At 40.6% G+C, this 19,846-nt stretch overlaps 2 protein-coding genes across 4 annotated transcripts in view; one reads left to right on the top strand and one right to left on the bottom strand.

The window, feature by feature from the left end:
- LOC117820021 (protein FAM126B-like) overlaps positions 1-7,502 on the top strand; it is a 67,937-nt gene extending 60,435 nt beyond the window's left edge. For both annotated transcript variants that reach the window (XM_034693634.1, XM_034693633.1), the window contains one exon: positions 2,983-7,502. In XM_034693634.1, coding sequence (XP_034549525.1) covers positions 2,983-3,704 — 722 coding nt within the window. In that variant the 3' untranslated portion in view covers positions 3,705-7,502. The remainder of the gene's footprint in view (positions 1-2,982) is intronic.
- A 2,161-nt stretch (positions 7,503-9,663) lies between these two features.
- LOC117820793 (basic proline-rich protein-like) lies at positions 9,664-16,909 on the bottom strand. Of its 2 annotated transcripts, XM_034694727.1 has the most exons (8): positions 16,633-16,909; positions 15,951-16,085; positions 15,005-15,124; positions 10,608-14,059; positions 10,430-10,498; positions 10,140-10,311; positions 9,942-10,036; positions 9,664-9,781 (listed from the first exon to the last, which is right to left on the bottom strand). In XM_034694727.1, exon 4 carries the CDS (start codon positions 14,054-14,056, stop codon positions 11,009-11,011), a length of 3,048 nt encoding a protein of 1,015 aa, XP_034550618.1. In that variant the 5' UTR covers positions 14,057-14,059; positions 15,005-15,124; positions 15,951-16,085; positions 16,633-16,909; the 3' UTR covers positions 9,664-9,781; positions 9,942-10,036; positions 10,140-10,311; positions 10,430-10,498; positions 10,608-11,008. The 2 variants fall into 2 exon arrangements, with proteins under 2 accessions (XP_034550618.1, XP_034550619.1); XM_034694728.1 differs by lacking the exons at positions 9,664-9,781; positions 9,942-10,036; positions 15,005-15,124 and having other exon boundaries at positions 10,273-10,311.
- Positions 16,910-19,846: the final 2,937 nt, after the last annotated feature.

The following is a 19,846-nucleotide window of genomic DNA, read 5'->3' as shown; positions in this document are numbered from 1 at the left end:
AAAGTACTGGACATCTTGTTTCTGTGCTGCCAGCGACACAAGTTTAAGGGTCACTCAGGCCAGCAGCACCCATCTGCTGCCGCCACTGTGCAGGAAGAGGCCTTCCATTTTGTTTTTCACCAAATGTTTGCTAATGTTTTTGCTCTGCCATGTTTCGTTTTTCTTTCCTCAGCTCAGTGAGTGGGAACGAGCCCGGCATCATGCATGCGCATGCAACGACAAGCTTCGAAAACTGCTCAGACATGAAACCCCAGAACACTCACATTTTAATGGACAAGGCCATATCAGAAGCAATCAGCAAATTAAAAAAATCTAGCAGTCAGAACAGCAAAGGCTTTAGCACCATCGGGATCTACCGTACGGCCCATTTTGTCTTGTCTAGCGTGTGTCTATTTCCATGTGCAGTAGATACATGTTTATAACCACAGATCAGCTCATTCCCCTGGCTTAATGGTCAGTGTTTGTCTGAGCCATCCCATCTATTTCCACATTATAGTTTGATAAACTCAGGGCAGTTTTTACAACAGATAACATGATTATTAAGACATTTTTCTCAGTGTTCATAGAAACTGAGAGATCAGTCTTTGGTCCCCATAACCCTGAGGAGACATGCTGTGGAAGAAGGAAACACTTAAAGCTCCTGTGAGGAATTTTTGTCTGGTTGTGAAACAGATTAAAATGACTACCAATGCCTCTATGTGAGTTACAAAAGCATGTGCAGCCACCAGAGGGATTTGTTATTCTTTATATGGATATCTTACAAGTCATTTCCAAAGACACAATTACATTAAATAAAAAATATATATACATACACATGCACATATATACACATCTATAAAATAAAGGGACAAATCTATAAGAATAAAGAGTAAAAACAAACAAAGAATAAAAAAAACCCTTTATTACAAAATGTTACAACATTATTATTATCTGTATTAACTAAAGATCACCAAAGGGAGTGCATTGCCATAGATGATTTGTTACTCAGCCTAGTTCAATATATCTGACCAGAAAGCACTAGTTAAACATACACAGGAAAGAATCAGAGAGGAACTGTCCTGCTGCCACAGGGGGCGCCAAAAATCGAGTCAACCTATAAGCACCACCTGTGAGAGTCCTTTTGCCTGTTATGAAACTGACTGAATTTTTTTTAATGCCACTTTATTTAAGCTAAAAAAAAAACGATTAGATGGACTGTTGTTGAACCTCTTAAACCTCTGCAGTGGTGTGGTATAACAACACTGAAACAGAAGCTATTTTTTTAAGTTATATTTTTGGCTTTTTCGCCTTTATTGGATATGACCACTGAAGAGAGACAGGAAATGTGGGGAGTGGAGAGTGGGGGATGACAAGCAGTAAATGGTCAACCGGCTGGGAGTCGAACCGGAGACCTCTGCGACCAGGACTATAGCCTCTATACATGGGACGCTTGGACCGCCAGGCCACCAGTGCGCCAGAAGCTTTTTAACATTCAAAAAATATAAAGATGATCAATAAATAATTGATTTAACTGTTAGAGTAATATATGTATGTATTACAATACAAAATACAAAATTAACAAAATCAGCATATGGAAAATGGTTTTGTCCAAAGGAGGTGCAAAATCAACATAAACCTAAACTTCCTCACAGGAGCTTTAATATACCGCCTTTAGTCAGAGGATGCAATGCAGGCATATTGAAAATTCGCCTAAAAGGATGCATTTTATAAAAAAAAAAAAAGAAAAAAAAAAGAAGTTCCTTGAATGAATCATCAGTTTCAAGCACATTTAATTTCCAAAGCAAAATTGGAGTCAAAATGTTAAAACTTAGAAAAACACTGGTACCATCCTATAATTGCCTCCATGTTTCCAAAGCTGTGGAGATAGTTCATCTCTTCATTTGGGATTGGTTTGCCCAGAGAGGTCTTGCACACTGGCCCATTTAGCCGTGCTGGCTGTCAGCTCTATTGATCTGATAAGGTGTACAGACTCGCCTCAGCGCTCTCCACAGATTGGCGGACTCGTCTCGGCCGGCCAACCATATGACTGCTGGGTCAGCGCTGCAGGACAGAGAGACAGAGAGAAGGAGGGATGAGGCAGGAGAGCATGCGTCTTCTCCTCATGTTATGTGCATGTCAGTCCAGACCCTTTTTCTTCTTCTCGGGTTTCTCCATTTTCTTTTTCTGATGCTGCCTGCGGTTCCCTGTCTTCCAATATTGCTTGTTCCCAACGATGCATGACAGAGACAGGCGGCTGATCCTCTGTCTCTCTTCTCTTAACAGGCTTTACCCTGAAACTGTATGTTGACAGAATGCTTTTTTCTCTAACTTGCTTTGTCTTTTTCCCTTCCAGCTTTCAAACATATATGGATTATTCACTGTTTATACTTATTCAGGAAGAGTTGTGCCTGTGAGACTTACAAGTAAAAAAAATTGGATGTACATTCTGAATGTTTAATAACTTCTTTGTCCAAACTGTATTCTCTTGTCAGGCAGGTTATTGAGCTCACACTCTCTTTAAACACAAACAGTCAGATTTAGCTGATCTGAATTACAGAGGATGATGAAAGCTGGAGGTCATTTTTTTTCAGTTGAACCTCTAATGCATAATAAGCAGGCTAATGAAGCTGTAGTGTGTTGAGTGCAAGTGTGAGTGCTGTTTGCAGTTTGAAATCTGCTAGTTTTTATGCATTATTAATGCAACAACACTCTGAAAGTGTTCAATCTTATTAAGATTAATCACAGTTTGTTTTGGGTCTATTAACAAGTGTCAGAAGCCAAAAGCTCTTAAAGCAGAGTAAGAAATGTGCTGCATAAGTAAGAATTAGCTTAGTAGAAAGTCTGTACAGCTACTGAAGTGTTCCAAAGGGCCTGTAACTTTAAAAGTTGAATTCAGGATCAGATCAAGTCTTATCATTGTAACTATCTGAGTCATTGCCTAATTCTTCTCACTTTAATGCTCATCTCTCATGTTTTATCTCTGTCTGTGTGACGCGTGATCAGATGCCGATGGTATGAGTGGCGGGGAAGATTCCTTCAACGTAAACGACCCAGACGAAGGCTTCTCCTCAGGGGCGTCCAACAGCAGCCAGCCCAGCGGCACCAAGCCGAGTGGCGGCGTGGGGACAAGGGGAGGCAGCTTGAACAGCAGCAGCAGCAGCATCAAAAAAGCCATCACAGCCCGGCTGACTCGCGACAAAGAGAAAGAGCGGGAAAAGGAGAGGGAGCGAGAGAGGGAGCGAGAGAAGGAGCGAGAGAAGGAGCGGGAGAAGGAGCAGGAGAAGCAGCAGGAGAAGCAGCAGGAGAAGCAGGCAGATTTGGCCACAGATCACCAGGCCGTTGTGTGGAGGCACCATCAGAGGCAGCAGTCGCCTCCAGCCAGCATCAAGCTGGACGCCATCCAGCTGAGCCCCATAAAGAAGCACCTGAGCTTCCCTGCGGGGCCCACACTGGTGCGGACTGGCAGCACCTCCTCCAGCAAGTCGTTTGACTGCATGAATTTCAACCTGAACGGAGGCGGTGAGGAGCGAGAGGAGGCGGCTGGTGGCTCCGACAGGGAGGGAGGGCTTCCAGCGGTGGGCTCTCACCGCCACTCCACCATCAGCCTGAAGGAGGAGCACCTCATCAGGCCAGAGGATGCCCAGGACCTCCTCTCCCCTGGGGCACCGCTCACCAAGCAGTCCCGCTCCCCCAGCTTCAACATGCAGATCATATCACAGGTCTAATGTGCAGTACAGGGCATGCTAGACACACACACATACACACACATGCACACATACATGTGCACACACAAATACCTGTTGATAACACACATCCTAGTGCAGTTTTTCTCTGCACCTCTTGACAGCCCCACTTGGAACAACCTCTGTCTACTTATCTGTGTTGTAGCGTGTGTGTATACGTGTCTGTGTGTGTGTTTGTGTGTGTTCGTGTGTGGAGACACATCTTGAGGTCTCCAAAAGTTGTGTCTCCACCCTTTTAGCATCCATTAAACTTACAATCATGACCTGCAGTTGTTGCTGGCGGGCTCAGCGTCACTGAAAATGCAACAAAGAGTAAAGTAGTGACTGATGAACTGCTCTGACTACAGACTGGAGTGACAGTGACGAAGTGGAGCATCCCATGATGAGAAACGATGGAGAAAAGCCCCGTAAAGGATGCAACGCTAGCTGTGGGAGATATGATCTTTCATTTTTTATTTTATTTTTTTAGTTCCTGACTGAATCAGTCAAAAATGAGTCAGCAATAACACTTACCGTCACTCATGTGGAGGAGAGCAGGGAGGACTGCTCTCTCTCCTCATTCCTTCCCTTTCATTCCCGGGCTCACGTGCAATCATTCTTACTGATTATCTTCCTCGTTAATTGCTGTGTTTTAATTCGGCAGAAACATTTTATTTATCAGATTACTTTACCTTTGTCTTTTTTTTTAATCACAATCCAAAGAAGGTAGTTTTTGTTTTACTTCACATGCCTGACAATGATTCGGCAAAAATCAGTCAGACCAAGATGATCTTAAAGTCTTCAGCCCATACCCATTTATTATTTCATGTAACAACTTTGATCTGTAGAATCCTAAGATTGTTTTCAAACCAAACTGGAATGTGGTAAAGGTTTTGTCTTGCCCCAAAGTTTAAACTCGCCAAATCTGAGGAAATCACTACTGTGCAGCTACAAGAGAAGCTCTTGATTTGCAGGTTTGAAGTGGAGTCTCGTGGGAGAACTGGATGGAGAAAAAAAACGACGTGGACAGTGCAAGTCTGTGTCTGAAGCTTAAAGGCAATGACTGTATTTTCTATTAGATTGTTCTTGTGGTTCAAACCATTTAATAGGTCCTTCCATCTCTTAAGCACTTGTTGGTGTGTTTCTCTGTCAATGCTGTCGATGGCCTGAACCGGCTGGGTTTAGCACCCTCTGGAGGCTTGCTGTAGTCACGACAATGGTTCTGTGTTGTGTGCTCTGATTGGATGCTCATGAAACATTCTGTTCTACCTCATTGTGTGTTCACCTGCCACTCAGACACCTGTCTCCCAATCAGACGCAGGATTTAAGAGCCCGTCTGGTTTGAAAACCAGATCCCCCAAGGTGATTGGGGGATTTGAGTGTTGATCATTTGAGGAGTCATGACTGAATATCTTGATATCTTGTCATTTTTTAAAATTCAGTTAGATTGCATCATGCACAAAAAAAATCAGCTGCGAAACAAGATCACGACTGTCTTCAGGTTTTTTTCTGTCGTATATCAACTAACACTGGGATTGACCTGATTATTTAAATTCCGGAGAAATGTCCTCCCCCTCCTTTTTTTATGTAATGATTTCTAAAGTGCAATTTTTTAAAATCCTCATGTGCATGGAGGTGGATCATCTCTGCTGTTTAAATGCCTGCGTCTGTGCACAGTGCTAGCTCTAGCCTTGTGTAGTGCTACCTTGCCCAGGCTGAGTGATTTTGAACATGGCGTGCTTGTCTGCATGTTGTTGCCCCCTGCAAAGCACTGCTGTTTCAAATGCACGAAACAGCCAACAAGCCAAACCCCGTAGTCCCATCCTTGTCTTTGCCAGATGTGCCAAAACACATCCTCTCCTGAAGGAACTTAATTTTGCTTGGGTGTCTTAAGTTACAATGCCTTTTTTTCTTCTGTTCATGGTTCTTACTTCAAAGGAAAGGGACGTAAAAAAAGGGACGCTTGGACGCTTGGCTCGACGTGCCCTTAGATGCAGCTTCACCTTTATTTTGCCATGACTTCTCTTTTTACTGTAACACACGTAGTTTCACAATCATACTTAGCTGTTCACTTGTAAAAGCAGTATATTCTGTGTCTGTGTACTTACTGTGGATGTCAGTTGTGGTATTGCATCTTCCATGTCTTGCTCATGTGCTCGTTTAAATCGAGAATGAATGATACGTGTATATAAAAAGTCAGTTCAGTCTGCAGTGAACCCCCCCCCCCCACACACACACTCATGCTTCCTCACTGTGCTGGAAACACTCACAGCTGCTGCTCCCGGTCCTGAGTGAGTCCCTGTGTGCGCTTTAGCCTTAAGCATTTCAGGCCAAAGAGCCTCAATCGTCGACTCTTTGGCTTCTCGTTCTTGTCCTCCATCCTCTTCTTCCTCCTTTTGCTGGAGTGAACTGTGGAGGAAGAAGAAGAAGAGAGGAGCACAGCTACAGTTCACACTCGCACCCGGCCTGTCTGCTGTCATCCCTGTGTTGTGTGGCTCTTATGAAGAGCCGTAAATCCCATTTTGCTGTATTTTTGCTGTGAGCTGAGTGGCACCTTTTTTTTTTTGCTGTTTTTAAAATCTGGTGTCGTGTTCAAGTCATTAATATGAGTGCCCCTGACCAAGGTTACCAGCAGCCATGTTGGTACAGTATGTCATCTTAGAGTAACGGATAGACAGATATCCCTCGGTGTCTGATGTTATTTGCATGTGATCAGGGCGGGAAATGAACGCCAGCTATAGATTGTAATAAAACTTAACTGTGACTCTATTTTGTCCAGAAATAAACAAACAGAGATTCACTTATTAAAAAAACCCAAAAAGGCCAATTAATTGGTAAAAATGAGTACTTGGTCAGAAGCTGTGGCTGGTGGACAAAGTTCATTTCCTGTCCTGCATGTGATAACTGTGGACTTTGTTTTCTTACAGTATAATGCACTTTAATCCATCCACCTCTCTCCTCAAGATAGTTAATGAAATGATATATATAAATGTGCAAATGTGTATACACTCAATGCAGGGTTTTAGTCTCTTTAAAGTAGTACTTATGTGATGTCACATCCAACACAATGCTATTTTTGTTAAAGTCTAAGGGTACAGCTATTTATTTTTTCTTTTAAAACCAAAAAAAAAAAAAAGATACGCGGTCTGGAAGGGTCTCAGGAGTTTATAAAAAAGCCACATTTTTTTAAACATGGCAGCACCAAAATTTTCAGTTCTTGAAGTCGGAATTGATTCTATGCAACATTTATCCCCTTATTTGAGTTTTTGGTGTACTGGCTTTCATCGGTTCTTGCTGGGGTGGGGCAGCGCAGATACATTTCAGCTGATTTTTAAGGTGCAAGTCCTCAACAGTGTCGTCGTCCCCCCCCATTCAGCGATTCTGTTTCTACACCCTTTGCGGTGCTACAGAGCGAAGGACCACTCTCATGTAGGTGTACTGAAGAGGAACATCCATTCGTCATCTGACTGCCCTCACAGAGAGTTTAGCCACACTTGGACTTTTGGTGCATGTTTGAGCCCTTCTGTCAGTTTGCTGCTCGGTGGCTCAAAGACATCGGTCGGTTTATGAAATCTAAACAGATTATCAACCATGAGTCGAATCTAAACGCTTCGCCGGAAGCTGCTGGACGATGTGATAACACTGTACTATTGATGTTGTATAAATGGAGAGAAAGACTTATTTTAAATCTTGTAAATAAACGATGTACAAAGGTGAAAGCAAGATAAATATAAGAAACTGTCTGAGATGTAGAAAGAAATTAATCTGTATATTGTTGAATAAATATTGTGCCGTAAACAATGGGAGTGTTAGTGTGCTCTGTAAATAGTTTTAAAAAATGACTTTACTACTGTACATACTTTTATTATCATTATTTTCATTGTATCTGTATTTATATCTCATTAATTACTTCTGTTAATATTATTTGATATTCTTACTTATTGTGCATAGGAGCAACTTTAATGACTGCATTTCCCCCTGGGGATGAATTAAGTATTTCTAATCTAATCTAATAACAAACAGCAATGTTCTGTACATTTCAGTATTACCTCCTTACAAAATCAGGCTGGGACTGATTCTAAATCAATTCACATGATATAACTTTCAACCACTAGATGGCGTTGACATTGCAATTAGGGTTTGAAGCTCATTTAAGAGCTAATGTGCAAAACTACACTTACAAGTATACTGACTATACCTTCAAATACTTGCAAAACTACAGAGTAGTGACTGGACTTAAACATTCAACAAGGAAACCTGCAAAGTTGTAAATGACCCTTGAGCTACAGGATGATCTACTGATGGACATATTTCACAATTCTTTAGCAGTTCATAGACCTATGAGCAATTCATTACTTATTCTTACAGAGTAATGCCTTAGGCTGTAAAGATACCTAATTCAGTCTGTTTCATTAAAACATTATTTTTAATCGATGATGTTTAGATAGTTAAATTATATATTTAGTTTTTCTATGCCTTCTTGCCATGCTCAACAATTAAAATCACTGCTTTCTACAGTGAAATTATAAAAGTAGAAGTATTCTAACTTTCCACCAGATTGAGAACACACATGATTATTGGTGATGTGCTGACATCTAGTGGTAGATATCCAGAACAACAGTCAATTTTTAGCTAATGAAACTTAAAATGACAAAATACAGTGTCTTATTTCCCAACTTATACTTGATTAACTTTCTCCATAATCAGCTGTGATCCACTGATTTTATTTTGTCTATAATCAGCTCAAACTATAGTCTAATGATTGAAGTTGTAATAATCATCATAAAACAATCTGATGTTTCTCAGATTTCTGTGATTGAGTCTGTTGATTCTGCTGCATATAAATACTAAAACCAAAGTTTGAACTTTACAAACATCCCTTAACCCTCCTGTTATGTTCGTTTCTCTGGAACAGCAATAATGTTCCTGGGTCAACTTGATCCGGAGCATATTCAATTATCCAAAAGTGTCTGAACCCCAAAAAATCCTGATAAACATTTTTTTTATTATTATTTCTCATTATCAACTCCATAACTAACCATTTAAATCAAGATTTAGTGCAATATTGTTCTTTAATTCTCACAGATCATGGTTCAATGAGGATAACTCACTAATTTTTTATGAAAATTCCTGTTAAAACTTTTTTAAATGTACATTGGAAAGACCTAAGTATAGATACAATAGTGTTACATGACATAGATTTTGTTTTATTTATTTTGAATTATGACTTATTATTTTTTTATGAAGTGATGTTGATAAATTAACACGAGACACCTCTTCTGTCACATGCTGCCCAGATTTTTAGGCTGTTTTTAGCTGGTTTGGAAGGCATATATTGCCTTAAATGTGAAATGAACCATTTTGATTTTATATGTTGATTTCACCTTTTAAGCCAAGCAAAGACTTTTCATACTGAAAAAATACTTTTAACATTTTTTTTTTTTTTTTTAACTTTAAAATGGGGTCAATTTGACCCACAACATAACAGGAGGGTTAAAAAAAAAGTATAGCCACCCACTGTGCACCTCTGACCTCTACAGCACCTGATAGACCCTTTGATATTTACATGAATGCTACAGCTTTAAATACAGTTAATTTTATTGCGTTAAAAATGAATACAATCTCTTAACTTTAAGGTCTGCATGATTATTTTTCTCAAGTTTAAATATCCAGTTTGAGCTGGATCCACTTCAACAAAATATTATTTGCAGTAGAGGAACATATCAAGGATAACAAACTTTTCCTTTTGAACTTTTATGATGAACTCATTTAGTAGTTGAGTCTTTTAATCTTTGATTCTAACCCTACTGTAAGTCTTTATTAGATTAAGAACAGACTTCAGCCTTCTTGTTGTAATTACCTCCTTGGCAACTATGCCAAGTATTCCAAACAATATTTGTGAAACACTTTGCTATAAGTTTTGACGTAGGTAAATAAGAATATAACCAAAATACACATTGAATATTATTTTGACTTTTTATTTTGAACACACGTTTGATCAGATTAAAAGTCAGTGAAAAGAGATAAGGGCTGCTTCTGGTGATCGTAGTTGATGATTAGGGTTCTCCTGACTTGATCAGCTGTAAAGAGACAAGTTTGAAAGGTTAAGAAAACAGGTTGACTCGTTATGTTTCAATCACCAAAATGAAATGTGATAATCCTGTCAGTTTAAATCTTATCAATATTTGACATGTAGGAGTTCAAGATATTCAGAGTTCAGACATTAGAGTTCATGTTTACCTTTTTCATTGAGAATCCAACTTTCATATTGTCCCACCACTTCCTCCTTTGCACCTCCTTCTCTCTTTTCACTCCTCTCCCCAGCTCTCCTCAGTCTAAAGGATGACAAGAAGGAACATTATTAAAAACAAAAAGACAAATAGCTTATTTTTAGGTCACTACATAGATTGTGATAACATTTAAAACGCTGATAATTACCTGAGATATGAGAAAGTTCACACGTATCACCCTCCCACCTCCTCTGGTCTGGTCTGGTCTGGTCTGGTCTGGTCTAGTCTGGTCTGGTCTGGTCTGGTCTGGTCTTGTCCCCTCTCCTCTCCTCTCCTCTCCTCTCCTCTCCTCTCCTCTCCTCTCCCCTCAGCTCCCCACTCTAAAAGACAAAATTAAAACAAAGCTTCAGTCGGAAACAAGGGAAACATTTAAACATCTTCACTAGTTTAATTATGTGACTATGAATAAAAAATATACCTTTATTTTGGTTTTATTACCTCCTATTTGAGGGATCACACCTTAAACCCTTCCACCTCCTCTCCACTCCTTTCCACTTTCTTTCCTCTCTGCAAAAAAATGAAGACAAAGAAGATGTGTAAAGGAAAAATACAGACAGACAGTTTATTTATGTACAATTAAAGGACAAGAACAAAATAAATAAATGTTGCTATTTACCTTTTCTTAGAGAAATGTAATCGTTTGCCCTCCCACCACCTCTCCTTCACCTCCTCCTCCTCTCCTCTCCCCCTCGACCTTTCCCTCCCTGAAAAAAAAATGAAAAAAAGGCTGCAGTTAAAAACTTTGGAATCGGGTAAACAAAGATTGAATTATATATTGTTTTTAATTTGATGACAACATGAAACACTTACCTTTTACCTAAAGAAAGAATGACACTTACACAGATTACCCTCTCTTACCTCCTCTTGTTTTTTGTCTCCCATTGTTCTTGTTTTCCACATTTAATACAATTGCTTCTATTACTTATGCAAAATCCTCAACTCCAAACACACACACACATGCACACGCACACACACACACACACACACACACACACACACTTAAAAACTTTTTTAAGTTTACTCGAGCTCAGGACCTTCCCATAGCTGTCGAGGTGCCGATGCTTTTGGAGGGCTTACCTGAGCAGCACTGGGAGCTAGAGCTGGTTTGGGAGGACCTACCTTTGGAGCAGCACTGGGGGGCAGAGCTTGTTTAGGAGGGTCTACCTTTCGAGCAGCACTGGGGGGTTGAGCTTGTTTAGGAGGGCCTACCTTTCGACCAGCACTTGGGGGCAGAGCTTGTTTAGGAGGGCCTACCTTTCGACCAGCACTTGGGGGCAGAGCTTGTTTAGGAGGGCCTACCTTTTGAGCAGCACTGGAGGCCAGGGCTGGTCTGGAAAGGCCTACCTTTGGAGCAGCACTGGGAGCCAGAACTGGTTTGAGAGGGCCTACCTTTGGAGCAGCACTGGGGGGCAGAGCTTGTTTTGGAAGGCCTACCTTTGGAGCAGCACTGGGAGCCATAACTGGTTTGGGAGGACCTACCTTTGGAGCAGCACTGGGGGGCAGAGCTTGTTTAGGAGGGCCTACCTTTGGAGCAGCACTGGGAGCCACAACTGGTCTGGGAGGACCTACCTTTGGAGCAGCACTGGGGGGCAGAGCTTGTTTAGGAGGGTCTACCTTTCGAGCAGCACTGGGGGGTTGAGCTTGTTTAGGAGGGCCTACCTTTCGACCAGCACTTGGGGGCAGAGCTTGTTTAGGAGGGCCTACCTTTCGACCAGCACTTGGGGGCAGAGCTTGTTTAGGAGGGCCTACCTTTTGAGCAGCACTGGAGGCCAGGGCTGGTCTGGAAAGGCCTACCTTTGGAGCAGCACTGGGAGCCAGAACTGGTTTGAGAGGGCCTACCTTTGGAGCAGCACTGGGGGGCAGAGCTTGTTTTGGAAGGCCTACCTTTGGAGCAGCACTGGGAGCCAGAACTGGTTTGGGAGGACCTACCTTTGGAGCAGCACTGGGGGGCAGAGCTTGTTTAGGAGGGCCTACCTTTGGAGCAGCACTGGGAGCCACAACTGGTCTGGGAGGACCTACCTTTGGAGCAGCACTGGGGGGCAGAGCTTGTTTAGGAGGGCCTACCTTTGGAGCAGCAGTGGGATCCCTAAGTCTTTTATGGGGGTGGGCTTTTAAAGCTTGTCTTAGAGAAGCTGCCATAAGTGGCGTATAGCGGGGCCTTTTTAAAGCAATACCTGTGGAGTGGGAGGGAGGTCTTGTGGAAGACCCCATGATAGAGCTAGGACGGCAGGCAGGTGGGCAGCTGCTGTTGGTGTGAGGTGCTGGGCCTACCTTTCGAGCAGCACTGGGGGGCAGAGCTTGTTTAGGAGGGCCTACCTTTGGAGCAGCACGGGAGGCCAGGGCTGGTCTGGGAGGGCCCACCTTTGGAGCAGCACTGGGAGCCAGGACTGGTTTGGGAGGGCCTACCTTTGGTGCAGCACTGGGGGGCAGAGCTTGTTTAGGAGGGCCTACCTTTGGAGCAGCACTGGGAGCCAGGGATGGTTTGGGAGGGCCTACCTTTCGAGCAGCACTGGGGGGTTGAGCTTGTTTAGGAGGGCCTACCTTTGGAGCAGCACTGGGGACCAGAGCTGGTTTAGGGTACCCTGCCTGCAGACCCACCCTGGATACCACAGTGTTTTTTGGGGGGCAACCCTCAAGAGCTTCCCTCGGTTCCACAGGTGTTTCTGGGGGGCTTGCTTTAAGAGTCGTATTAGGTGCCAGATTAATTTCTGGTTGCCAAAGTTTAAACGAAATACTGGTTGGCATGGGTGGTTTTTTGGGGCCAGATTCCTGATCCTCGGTGGGATGCCTAAGTCTTTTAGGGGGGTGGGCTTTTACAGCCTCTCTGAGAGAAGCTGCCATAAGTGCTGTATGGCGGGGCCTTTTTAAAGCGACACCTGTGGAGTGGGAGGGAGGTCTTGTGGATGACCCCATGATAGAGCCAGAGTGAGTGGCTGGTGCACGGCCGCTGTTGGTGTGTGGTGCTGGGCCTACCTTTGGAGCAGCACTGGGGGCCAGGGATGGTTTGGGAGGGCCTACCTTTCGAGCAGCACTGGGGGATAGAGCTTGTTTAGGAGAGCCTACCTTTGGAGCAGCACTGGGGACCAGAGCTGGTTTAGGGAACCCTGCCTGCAGACCCACCCTGGATACCACAGTGTTTTTTGGGGGGCAACCCTCAAGAGCCTCCCTCGGTTCCACAGGTGTTTCTGGGGGGCTTGCTTTAAGAGCCGTATTAGGTGCCAGATTAATTTCTGGTTGCCAAAGTTTAAACGAAATACTGGTTGGCATGGGTGGTTTTTTGGGGCCAGATTCCTGATCCTCAGTGGGATCCCTAAGTCTTTTAGGGGGGCGGGCTTTTACAGCCTCTCTGAGAGAAGCTGCCATAAGTGCTGTATGGCGGGGCCTTTTTAAAGCGACACCTGTGGAGTGGGAGGGAGGTCTTGTGGATGACCCCATGATAGAGCCAGAGTGAGTGGCTGGTGCACGGCCGCTGTTGGTGTGTGGTGCTGGGCCTACCTTTGGAGCAGCACTGGGGGCCAGGGATGGTTTGGGAGGGCCTACCTTTCGAGCAGCACTGTGGGATAGAGCTTGTTTAGGAGAGCCTACCTTTGGAGCAGCACCGGGGACCAGAGCTGGTTTAGGGAACCCTGCCTGCAGACCCACCCTGGATACCACAGTGTTTTTTGGGAGGCAACCCTCAAGAGCCTCCCTTGGTTCCACAGGTGTTTCTGGGGGGCTTGCTTTAAGAGCCGTATTAGGTGCCAGATTAATTTCTGGTTGCCAAAGTTTAAACGAAATACTGGTTGGCATGGGTTGTTTTTTGGGGCCAGATTCCTGATCCTCAGTGGGATCCCTATGTCTTTTAGGGGGGCGGGCTTTTACAACCCCTCTGGGCCCTTTATAAGCGTCACCTGTGGAGTGGGAGGGAGGTCTTGTGGGTGACCAAATGATAGAGCCAGGGTTGCAGGCAGGTGGGCAGCCACTGTCGGTGTCCGGTGCTGGGACCCTCCGAAGGATGAGCCGTGTGTCGTTGAGCCGGCTGGGACCCGAATCGGGGACTATGGTCCAAGTGAAGCGCTGCTCCATCTTCTGTTAAAAACAAAAACATAAAATTTCTTACACTGCTTCACAGATTGAGTAACAAGCCTCAGTACAGCACTTCAATGCAGTAACACCATTGAAAGCAAACAGTTTAATTGTAACACAAGTTAAAATTAAGTATTTCCAGTAAAAAGTTGTGCCTTTAAGTAGACGCCTTCCATAAGTTACATGGGTTTTTTAAAGCACACATGGTTGCCATCATTCTGTAATTATAATTTCATACAAAAGCGTCTCCTGAGCAGAATCAGCACTGACAACCATGAAGTTTCCATAAACATGTTAACATCAAACTAAAATTCGCATTATAAAATATATTTAAGTTTTAATTTAAATAAACAGTCTGATATTCAAGCTATTATACATGTTAAATAAGCATAATCAGTTTGTCCAATTCTGACCTTTTTATTGCACCTGTGAAACAACATTAGTCTTTTTCTCAAGATGTTTTTATGTTTTCAGGGAAATTATTAAATCGAAAATATTTAAAACAAATGATGAAAAAATGTTAATGAGCATGAATTAATGGCCCAAGTGTGTACAAAATGTTATTGTTATTAGTTGTAGCTTATTAATTCAATTAGATTTCAATTCAATTTGCTTTATTGGCATGAACAAAGACATGTTGTTGCCAAAGCACATACGATTTATACACATACATTACATAAATATTCATTACATATTATATATATTACATATTATTATCTATATTGCCAGGAGAAAAGAATATGTAACTTGTAAGCTTGTTTTAATGAATGTTTTCTCTTTAATTGTTCTTAATTGATCATCCAACATTTAAAGGGGATTTTAAAAATAAGTCAACACTGAAATCATGGTAGTCAATTAAAAAAGCAAGGCAAATGGTGACAATTAGGCTATCTGTTAAGGTTGACTGTTCTTTTCACAACATGGCAACAAAAAGAGCACAATACTCACTTTTCCTCAGTGAAGAAGCTCCTGGAGAAGAAGAAGCTCCTGGAGAAGAAGCTCCTGCAGGAAGAAGCTGCTGGAGAAGAAGCGCCTGGCCTCAGTTGATGTTGGTCTTCTGTTAAGTTCCTATTTAAAATAAGAGTGATATGTTGGTGTTTGTTTGTTGAAGAAACCTCTCTAGAAAATAGTCTAGCTGTGATAATATCTGATCAGGTTTGACTGGGTTCATAACAGCAACCATGAAATGTTTTTTTTTTTCATCAACCAAAGAACTTGGCAAGGTCGGGACAGATGTCAACATAGTTCACATAAATATAGCCTACTATCAAATTACATCAAATTAAACTTTGTTATTGCCTACAGCAAATTATATTCCTACGTGTCTCCTGTTTGTAGACTTAATGTGACAACATGACATCAAAAAAAGTTCAATCAAAACTACATTTGGCTTCTTCAGGCTCATTATGTCAAACACTGTCCAGCAAAATACTCCAAAATTGCTCTCAGTTCGTTGATGATTAAATAGAAAATATTTAAAACAAATGATGAAAAAATGTTAATGAGCATGAATTAATGTCCCAAGTGTGTACAAATGTTATTGTTATTACTTGTAGCTTATTAATTCAATTCAATTTCAATTCAATTTGCTTTATTGGCATGAACAAAGACATGTTGTTACCAAAGCACATACGATTTATACACATACATTATATATATATTCATTACATATTATATTCATTACATATTATATATATTACACATTATTATCTATATTGCCAGGAGAAAAGAATATGTAACTTGTAAGCTTGTTTTAATGAATGTTTTCTCATTAATTGTTCTTAATTGATCATCCAACATTTAAAGGGGATTTTAAAAATGGTGACAATTAGGCTATCTGTTAAGGTTGACTGTTCTTTTCACAACATGGCAACAAAAAGAGCACAATACTCACTTTTCCTCAGTGAAGAAGCTCCTGGAGAAGAAGAAGCTCCTGGAGGAGAAGCTCCCGGAGGAGAAGCTCCTGGAGGAGAAGCTCCTGGAGGAAAAAGCTCCTTGCCTCAGTTGATGTTGGTCCTCTGTTAAGGTCCTATTTAAAATAAGAGTGATATGTTGGTGTTTGTTTGTTGAAGAAACCTCTCTAGAAAATAGTCTAGCTGTGATAATATCTGATCAGGTTTGACTGGGTTCATAACAGCAACCATGAAATGTTTTTTTTTTTTCATCAACCAAAGAACTTGGCAAGGTCGGGACAGATGTCAATATAGTTCACATAAATATAGCTTACTATCAAATTATATCAAATTAAACTTTGTTATTGCCTACAGCAAATTATATTCCTACATGTCTCCTGTTTGTAGACTTAATGTGACAACATGACATCAAATAAAAGTTCAATCAAAACTACATTTGGCTTCTTCAGGTTCATTATGTCAAACACTGTCCAGCAAAATACTTCAAAATTGCCCTCAGTTCGTTTAAACAAACTCTCAGAGCAGCGTTAATTAATCAATTAATTATTTGACTAAGTAAGTGTAATAAAAACAAGGTGAAGCTCGATAATTAACACCTGTTGAGGCCTTCAGAGGGAGTCCGTGCTCCACAAAATTGAAAAAAAAAAAGTGCAAAATTCTCACTTTTTTTTCGGTAATCCTGTTGTTAGTGGAACTTTGTCTTTTATTTAGGTGTTGTTTGGGAGAAAATCGCTTGTATTTCGCAGAAATCGTCGACGAAAGTAGCCTCGATAGCTGAGAAAGTTTTGACCGACCAAGAGAATTGATTGGAATCAAATGCAGAGATAGACATCACCTAGCAACCATGGTACGTGCAGGTCCGTTCTAAAAACGTGTGCGTGAACGCTCAACGCTCACAGCGTGACACAGAGACGGCCAAACATGAAACCTTTCATTTTAACTTGAAATACTTTGATGTGTTGACTCCTACAAGTCTATTCAAAGTCCAGAATAATCTACAGTACCTGCTGTTATTGAGTGTGGATATATAAACCAGCAACTAATTAATAAGTGTATTCACTAAAGGCTACTTATGCAAATAACTACATAAAGTCAAATAAAAAGAAAATGTATACATGCAGAGTTTATAATAAAGTGTCCTCAGATTATTATTACATTATTATTATTATTATTATCATTATTATTATTATTATTATTATTATTATCATCACATTATTATTATTATTATTATTATTTATTTTTTTATTTTTTTTATTTATTAATAATAAACTATCTTCTCTGATGGACAACACGTCACACCCCCTCCAGGAGACCATAACAACAGTAAGAAGCTCGTTCAGTGACAGACTATATATTTATATATATACACTACTGTTCAAAAGTTGGGGTTACTTAGAGATGTCCTTATTTTTGAAAGAAAAGCACTGTTTTTTTTCAATGAAGATAACATTAAATTAATCAGAAATACACTCTATACATTGTTAATGTGGTAAATGACTATTCTAGCTGCAAACGTCTGGTTTTTAATGGAATATCTACATAGGTGTATAGAGGCCCATTTCCAGCAACCATCACTCCAGTGTTCTAATGGTACATTGTGTTTGCTAATCGCGTTAGAAAGCTAATGGATGATTAGATACATCTTGAAAACCCTTGTGCAGTTACGTTAGCACAGCTGAAAACGGTTTTGCTGGTTAGAGAAGCTATAAAACTGGCCTTCCTTTGAGCTAGTTGAGTATCTGGAACATCACATTTGTGGGTTTGATTATACTCTCAAAATGGCCAGAAAAAGAGAACTTTCATATGAAACTCCACAGTCTATTCTTGTTCTTAGAATTGAAGGCTATTCCATCCGAGAAATTGCCAAGAAACTGAACATTTCCTACAACAATGTGTACTACTCCCTTCAGAGAACAGCACAAACAGGCTCTAACCAGAGTAGAAAGAGAAGTGGGAGGCCCCGGTGCACAACTGAACAAGAAGACAAGTACAGTAGAGTATCTAGTTTGAGAAATAGACGCCACACAGGTCCTGAACTGGCAGCTTCATTAAATGGTACCCGCAAAACGCCAGTGTCAACGTCTACAGTGAAGAGGCGACTCCGGGATGCTGGCCTTCTAGGCAGAGTGGCAAAGAAAACGCCATATCTGAGACTGGCCAATAAAAGGAAAAGATTAATATGGGCAAAAGAACACAGACATTGGACAGAGGGAGATTGGGAAAAAGTGTTATGGACAGACAAATCGAAGTTTCAGGTGTTTGGATCACACAGAAGAACATTAGTGAGATGCAGAACAAGTGAAAAGATGCTGGAAGAGTGCCTGATGCCATCTGTTAAGCATGGTAGAGGTAATGTGATGGTCTGGGGCTGGTTTGGTGCTGGTAAAGTGGGAGATTTGTACCAGACATAAGGGATTTTGAATAAGGAAGGCTATCATTCAATTTTGCAACACCATGCCATAAGCACAGTCCAACCTGTGGACAGCGCTTGATTGGAGACAATTTCCTCCTACAACAGGACAATGACCCAAAGCACACCTCCAGATTATGCAAGAACTATTTAGCTGGTATTCTGTCTGTAGTGGAGTGGACAGCGCAGTCACCAGATCTCAACCCCATTGAGCTGTTGTGTGAGCAGCTTGACCGTATGGTACACAAGAAGTGCCCATCAAGCAAATCCAACTTGTGGGAGGTGAATCAGGAAGCGTGGGGTGAAATTTCTTAAGATTCCCTCAACAAATAAACAGCTAGAATGCCTAAGGTCTGCAATGCTGTAATTGCTGCAAAGGGAGCATTCTTTGATGAAAGCAAAGTTTGAAGGACAAATTATTATTTCAACTAAAAATCATTATTTCAACTAAAAATCATTATTTCAACTAAAAATCATTATTTCTAACATTCTCAATGTCTTGACTATATTTTCTATTCATTTTGTAACTCATTTGATAAATAAAAGTGTGAGTTTTCATGGAAAACACAAAATTGTCTGGGTGACCCCAAACTTTTGAACGGTAGTGTATATATAAGTGTGTGTGTGTGTGTGTGTGTGTGTGTGTGTGTGTGTGTGTGTGTGTGTGTGTGTGTGTGTGTGTGTGTGTGTGTAGGTGTGTGTGTGTGTGTAAGATATGCTTATTTTTTACCTCTTTAATTTTGATTTTAATTTTAATTACTAATAACTTCTTAATAATTGTTACTTTATAGGCTCTTGTTTGCTTTTTTTTTTTTTTTTTGCAATGTCTACTTTGCTACTGTAACACTTGAATTTCCCCGTTGTGGAAATCTTATCTTATCTTCTTCTTCTTCTTCTTCTTCTTCTTCTTCTTCTTCTTCTTCTTCTTATTATTATTATTATTATTATTATTATTATTATTATTATTATTACAGATTATTAACACCTTCATTCCCAGCACTTTTGTATACTTTATTTTTATTTATTTAATTATTGTAATTTTTCGTATACATTTTCACATTTATATCTTATTGTATTCATTCTTTCAAATTTTTTTTTTAAACCAAATTTTATTCATTTTAACATTTCAAAAAACTGCATTAAGACAAACAGAGACAGGCAAATGGATACATTTATGCAAAGTGAATAATAGAGAGTGCACCTAACAAAAAATTAAATAAAATAAAATAAAGAAAAGTAATAATAATACAGAAAGAAATAATATCAAACAAACAAAGACATCGTGTTATCAAGCATCAACATGTTCTTCCTAGATCATTCATTCTTTCTATTTATATTTTCTTTGTTACATACTGTTTATAAGAGCATACTGTAATAACAGAATTTCCCCACAATTAAGATATTTTTTATTCTGATTAGATTAGACTAGATTAACAGTTCAAGTATCAGTCTTTGAGTTAATTCAGT

Source organism: Notolabrus celidotus, chromosome 10, assembly GCF_009762535.1.
Source record: "Notolabrus celidotus isolate fNotCel1 chromosome 10, fNotCel1.pri, whole genome shotgun sequence".
NCBI classification, from domain to species: domain Eukaryota; kingdom Metazoa; phylum Chordata; class Actinopteri; order Labriformes; family Labridae; genus Notolabrus; species Notolabrus celidotus.
Note: the sequence above shows the minus strand (reverse complement) of the source record. Positions and strands in the feature narration are given on the sequence as shown.

Bases quoted from the DNA above. Each gene is read 5' to 3' on its own strand.
- LOC117820793 (XM_034694727.1), bottom strand. From the start codon at position 14,056: ATGGAGCAGCGCTTCACTTGGACCATAGTCCCCGATTCGGGTCCCAGC.